General features: G+C 38.4%; 2 protein-coding genes across 2 annotated transcripts; both read right to left on the reverse strand.

The window, feature by feature from the left end:
• LOC148047255 (vomeronasal type-2 receptor 26-like) lies at window positions 1-2,335 on the reverse strand. Its single transcript, XM_087711317.1, has 3 exons — window positions 2,285-2,335; window positions 1,674-1,800; window positions 1-1,101 (listed from the first exon to the last, which is right to left on the reverse strand). The coding sequence occupies exons 1-3, from the start codon at window positions 2,333-2,335 to the stop codon at window positions 200-202; spliced, it is 1,080 nt and encodes a 359-aa protein (XP_087567443.1). The 3' UTR covers window positions 1-199.
• A 523-nt stretch (window positions 2,336-2,858) lies between these two features.
• On the reverse strand, window positions 2,859-6,080 carry LOC148047256 (vomeronasal type-2 receptor 26-like). The gene is made up of 3 exons (XM_087708011.1): window positions 5,799-6,080; window positions 4,119-4,931; window positions 2,859-2,975 (listed from the first exon to the last, which is right to left on the reverse strand). The coding sequence occupies exons 1-3, from the start codon at window positions 6,078-6,080 to the stop codon at window positions 2,859-2,861; spliced, it is 1,212 nt and encodes a 403-aa protein (XP_087564137.1).
• Between the last annotated feature and the right edge of the window lie 653 nt (window positions 6,081-6,733).

Consider the following 6,733-nt stretch of genomic DNA (forward strand, 5'->3'; position numbering starts at 1 on the left):
GTCATTTTGGAAAAGAATTGTTTAGCCTCTGCTCTGGTTTTATTACAATTCCATAAATCTGAACTAGGGTAATAGGAAAAAAGTTGGAGAGATAATAGGAAATAGGCAGTTTGAATTTCTTAAAATATAAAATACCAAAATATGATGTGATGAGGAATCCTAAATTATCTTAATTTTTTAAAAATGTAAGACTATATTTTTATTTTATTTTAAATGCAAGCTGCTCCTTTGTGTTGAGATCTGGCCTCAGAATGATAATGTAGCATTTGGGGATGAAGATGCAGCCCAACAGACCAGCACTGGAGGACAAGATGGAGAAGACCTGCACGGCCACCATGTATTTCCCCTTGGTGCTCAAGTAGGCAGGCACAAAACTCACCCAGACACTACAGAAGATCAGCATGCTGAAGGTGATCAACTTGGCTTCATTGAAAGCCCCAGGGAGATCCCTGGCCAGGAAAGCCACTGTGAAGCAGATGCTGGCCAGGAAGCCCATGTATCCCAGGACTCCATAAAACATAGCAACAGAACTTTCATTGCATTGCAGAATGATCTCTCCAGGCTGGGAGTGGAAATCAGAGTCAGGGAAGGGGGGTGAGACTCCTAGCCAGATGGAGCAAATGAGAGTTTGAATCCCAGAGCAAGAAAGTACAAGGAAGTTGGCCAAAGTCTTCCCCAGCCACCTCCTCATGGTGTTACCCGGCTTTGTGGCCAGGAAGGCCAAAATTACTGTGATTGTCTTGGCTAAGACAGAGGAGACTGCAGTTGAGAAGACAATGCTGAAAACAGTTTGATGGAGAAGACAAGTGGCTTTCCTTGGCTGGCCAATAAAGAGGAAGGAGGTCAGGAAGGAGAACAACAGGGAGATGAGGAGGATGTATGAGAGGTCCCGGTTGTTGGCCTTGACTAATGGAGTTTCTAAGTGTTTTATAAAGACTGCTAAGACAAGCACTGTGGCTAAAGACAAGAAGAGGGCAAAGAAAGCCAGGATGATCCCCAGAAATCCTCTGTAAGATAGGAAGGTTATGACTTTGGGAATGCACTGATCTCGTTTCTTGTTTGGATGCTGAGTCTCTGGACATTTGGTGCATGTTTTTGCATCTGTAAATAAAAGAGATGAGAGAAATATGATATATCCACCTCCTGTAATGTTGGCCTTTTCTCAATCTGTCTACCTTGTCCACCATTATCATCTCTTCCATAAATGTATCATGTAAAATTGTAAATTCTGTCATTTTTGTTTCTTGTATTTTCTGAGCAATCAATTTCATCCACGGCTGCTTTTACCTGAGAATCTAATGTACTTTAAAATATTCTTTTTTGTGTGGCTATATTTTCAGCACTTTTCTCATTAATATGCCCTCTTGAATTTGTGGTTAAACCTTGCTGAAATAATATCAGCATTGAATGTGCAAAGTTATGTTATTTTTCAAACAAATGTCCTCATTTTTCTTCTAACAATGCTGGGGAGGTGATCAAATGAAAAAGAAGGAAGAGCCACCTTTCTCCCAGATATTTTCTTACATTTCACTTCATAAAACTAGTTCTGGATTTTAAGGCAAGGAAGTAAAAAAAAAAGACATCAATGGAAAAAGCAGACTCTCCCATTGACCACCATGAAACACTACTGCAACCACTGCCACTGGTGGTACTTCTCTTTCAGAGCCACCCACCTTCCTTAGTGGAGATGGCTCCATCTGCACAAGGAACACAATCATAGCAGCAAGGAGGCTCCCCTTCCCGAGGCATCTTGACGAATCCTGGATGACAGCTCTCCACACACTTGGATTCAGGGAGGGGCTAAGGAAACAATAGAAGGAACATCAAGGTCAATGTGTAGGAAATGTGTTGGGTGTATCTTTGTTACTTCTGCCGATAGCCACCTGGTGGCTTTGTCTAAGGTGACCTAGTCTTTGCGGGACAGAGATGGGAGAAATCACCATCTGCAGGGCCCCTGGCAGGAATTGTACAGATGGAAATATGATTATCAAGGCAAAAGGGTCTGAAATATTTGTAAGTCAAAAGAACATCTGGAAATGGCTCAGGCCATTTCACCTTACTATTTCACTGGAGTATCAGAAGGGGAGGCAGAGCAACAGAATTAATCCTGCAAGATAATATCATTAGAGTCAATCTTCAGGAGTGTGTGTGTGTGTGTGTGTGTGTGTGTTTGTTTGTTTGTTTGTTTGTTTATTTATTTGATTGATTGATTGATTGATTGATTGATTACATTTGCTTTTCTCTGGGGTTGCAAAGAACTGGGTGGGGGGAGAATTCCCTTCACCTGATTTAGCCATTTTGGGAACATTACTGCATCCTGGTCAATGGTAAACATGGCTTCTGGAAATCTTTGCCTTGCTAGGCTCCCAAATTTTGCCCAGACAACTGACTTATTGGAAAACTGGACTGAACCTATGATGTCAAGATCAGCAGCCAGTTCTCCACGTTCATCCAAATATAATCCATCCAAAGAATTATTATTAAGGTTGAAAAGGTTTAGCAGGAAACGGTGAAGCTAAAATAACAGAGACGGGGGAAGAAAGAAGAGAGACAAGTACTAGAATACTGATAGGATCATTCTGCACATATCCACAATCCCACATCTGTAGTTACCATAGAAATTTACTCCTCTAGCTTACTTAAAATTGTTATAATTGCAACAATTGGCTATAGCTCTGATAAGAGGGTTAATATTTGTGCTTCCATCTGGTTTTGATCACAGCATGTAATTTGGAATGTAATATAATTTCTGTTAAAGAAAATTATATCAAACAGAGAAAGTTATGTCGTTAGCTTATGAAATGAAAACATGTAAGATATCTGAATGAAGGTGGTTTGCTATTAAGGAATGGAGTAATTCATGGATACCAGAAGGTGAAAAATGTTAAATCTTGAATGATGTCACTAAAATGCATATCAGAAGGTAGGATTCTCTTTACATGGAAATGAAAATCTTGGTGGTGAACATGGAAGAACTACAGAAGAATTTTGGGCAAAATGTGCAAAATATTGCATTTCCAGGAGAATGAAGTGAGCAATCATAGCATAGGATATTTAGACCCATCTCAAAAAATGGTCTAATGGATCTAATTAGAACCCCACTTCAAAGATTCTGCTGAATTGAATTCTCAAAGTTTTGTGTTGTAGGGAAATGCAATAGCTGCACTAGTGGAGTACATCAAATCAATCAATAAAAATAAAGACAGACATTCATTCAGAAAATTCATGGCCTCTGTTATCTTGCTGAGATAAGACCTAAGGGCTTGTGTAATATATAAAGTGGGGTGTGTGGCTAACAGGAAACATCTTAAGATAAAATCGTAAAGGAGATTGGTCCATAAAGTAAATGAACTTCATTGTTTGTATATGGATGCTCACACCATGGAAAATAAAGAAGATGAGCTTAAATTCTTAGTTCCTAGACCAACATGATTTAATAGGTAGAACAGAGACCTTTTTGAATGAATCCAAGTGAATGAATTTGGTCATAGGGGGATGAAAAGAAGACTCACTACTCATTACTATGGAAAAGTGTGTGCAGTTAGTCCAGGACTGTTAAGAGGGTGTCAGAAAAGCTAAATCTCTGAATAAAAGAATGAACTTCATGTAAGAGTGCAGCGAAAGAGTGCAGAGAGGCGCAACAAAGATGATTAGGGGACTGGAGGCTAAAACATATAAAGAGGGGTTGCTGGAACTGGGTATGTCTAGTTTAATGAAAAGAAGGACTAGGGGTAGCTGTGTTCCAATATCTCAGGGGTTGTCACAAAGAAGAGGGAGTCAAGCTATTCTCCAAAGCACCTGAGGGCAGGACAAGAAACAAAGGGTGGAAACTAATCAAGGAGAGAAGCAACTTAGAACTAAGGAGAAATTTCCTGACAGTGAGAACAATTAATCAGTGGAACAACTTGGCTCTAGGAGTTGTGAATGCTTTAAACACTGGAAGTTTTAAAGAAAAGATTGGATGACCATTTGTCTGAAATGGTATACGTGTTTCCTGCCTAAGATTGAAATAGAAGAGCTCCAAGGTCCCTTCCAACTCTGTTATTCTATTCTGTTCTGTTCTATTCTGTTTACAGTTAATAAAATAATGGTCTCATAAGATTATGCAAAGCGAATACCTGCCATGGTTTCAACTCCAGAACAGTCAACGGATCTTTCTCATCCTTCATTTTCCTCTTAGATCTGGATGAATATGCAGCACTTAAGGCTCTGGCCACATTCCAGATGGAGTGGTAAATGATATAGCTGTCAAGAGACAGGATTGTTTCAATCTCTTCTCGGGAAAGAGCTTTTGAGTTCTCTTTCTCTGAGCATCTTGTCCAGCCTTTCACAGACAAGCCATGCTTGGTATAGGAACAAGGAAACACTTGGTTGATCAAGTCTTTGATAGAGCTGAGAATAGAATGAAAATCACCACATTTGGCATTTCTGCTAGTCTGGATCAAGAAGGAAATATAGCCATAGATGGATGGATAAATATGTGACATATACTGTAAATCAAAAGTAATATCCCACATAGCTGAAGTGATCCAGACCTTTCCGATTGTGGCTTTTATACAGAATTCAATTATCTGTTGTGTTATGATTATTCCCACTACAAAGGTATCAATCTCCCCGGAGTAAACGAAGACATTGACTTGTGTCCACTTGCAAAATTGAGATGTATCAGCCCTTAGTTCATGGGCAGCCACAGGGATGTTCTGGGATAAAACCACACAAATGCCATTCCTGACAAGCAAAGGAGTCAAATTTCTGATGAACATCTCCCCACCATCAGAATCTGGTGCAACCAGGCCGACCAACACCCACCTAAAATGCAAGAGCAGTTTGATAATTGTGGGGTACTGAGCTCCTTCTTTGGGGACCACTTGGTAGAAAAAAGGGAAGACAATTTTATCACTCAGATCCTGTGAAACAAAAGTATAACTGATCTGAAAAAGAAAAGAGGTTTAAGCTATAATCAAATCCAAGCCAAGACATCAGCAACTGAAATCTATGGTTAAAAAAGTGGTTTTTGCTGATTAGGAATTGTGATTAGAAAAATATTAGAATGAACAGATTAACACTGGCAATGAAGGAGAAAGAACAAACTGAATATCATATGATATGGGAATCATTTTATCAATGGTTAGAGAATAAAAATGGAAGTTGGAAATAAAAGGAGATTAAAGAAGAGTAGAAAATATGTTAAGATAGAGATATAAACAATATAATTGTTAGTATTATGATGATAAGGATTATTATATTAAATGTTATTGCATTTTTATTAGAAGATACACTAAGAAGGAAAATGAACAGTTTTACTATGTTCAACTGTTTAATATACTATAATTTTAAGATTAGAGAATTAATATTAATGTGAATGAGGTTGTAAACTTTGATGGTTATTGCACAGAGATATTTGTACACAGACGACACACTGTTTAACAAAAGATATAATGTTCATATTCAAATAAAGTAAAAACTTTTTAAATGTGGTTTTTATATGATAGAAGGACCTCAAAGTTTCTTATAAGACTATTTTCAGGAGAAAGCTTCTATGGTTAATCTACTCATAGGTTGGACTTCCTCCCACCTGCCGTTGAGTAGGAGATGTTTCTTCCATGAATAGGAGGAACATAACTAGAATAGTGTTTTAGATCTGGCTACTTTAATCCTTTGTTCTCTGTGGGAATCCAGAGCCACTCCAGTTGCAATATGCCTAATCTTTCCATGATCATAAGCTGCCCTTTTAAATTCATGGAGGATTCAGAGTAGACTTAGGCTACACAAAAACACACACTCACACACATACAAACCTGTGGAATTTTAGACATGTCCAGTATATTTGTTATCTGGATGGCAATGTCAGTATTGGACCCATCAAAAACAACTAAGGGTCTAGAATGCCGTCCGCATCTGTAGTTCGGAATATTTGCTTCTCCGGTGGAAAGCAAATCCAGCAAAGCATCCAAAGTCATGGTTGTGCTGAAATAATTGTCATGGAGGTTGTAGCCCAGGGAGATATTGGGTAACAGCTGGAGATCCTGATTGATCTCCTGGATGGCAAAAAGGAAGGAGAGGATTTTCCAGTGAAACATGGATAGTTTGCTGAAAATATATACATTTCACGCCATCAATACTGAAAGTAAATTCATTTATATATCTTCTTAAATACATAGGGAGAGGGGGTTAGACACTCTAAATCTAACAAGAATAACCAGCTAACATGTCAAACTTCATGTTTATTTTATTTTATTGTCATTGCACCTTATACAACAAAATTAAATGCCATCTTCAGTATACATTATAACTATAAAAATAAAACACAAACACACATCCACATTTTATACAATTGACATTGAAAACTCCGGATATTGCATTAATATTGCACTATACAGTAGAATTCAATATAGTTACTGCCCTGGGATAGAAGCTGTTTTTCACTCTATTTGTCCTTGTTTTTATTATCCCGTATCGTCTGCCAGATGGTAATAGTTTTTAAAAAAAGGGTGCCCAGGATGAGACGGATCTTTAAGAATGATTTGAACTTTCTTAAGGCAGCGAGAGCTATAAAACTCTTCCAAAGAGGGGAGAAGGCAACCAATGATCCTCTGGGCAATGATGTTGACCCTCTGGAGTGCTGTCCTATCTGCCACTGTGCAATTGGCAAACCATACACAGGTGCAGTAAGTTAAAATACTCTCTATGATGCAGTGGTAGAAGGTCACAAAAACGTCTGCAAAAACAGTAG

The sequence above is a fragment of the Thamnophis sirtalis genome, unplaced genomic scaffold (genome assembly GCF_051295495.1).
Source record: "Thamnophis sirtalis isolate CommonGarterSnake01/CBP01778 unplaced genomic scaffold, rThaSir2_p1.2 scaffold_3, whole genome shotgun sequence".
Taxonomy (NCBI): Eukaryota; Metazoa; Chordata; class Lepidosauria; order Squamata; family Natricidae; genus Thamnophis; species Thamnophis sirtalis.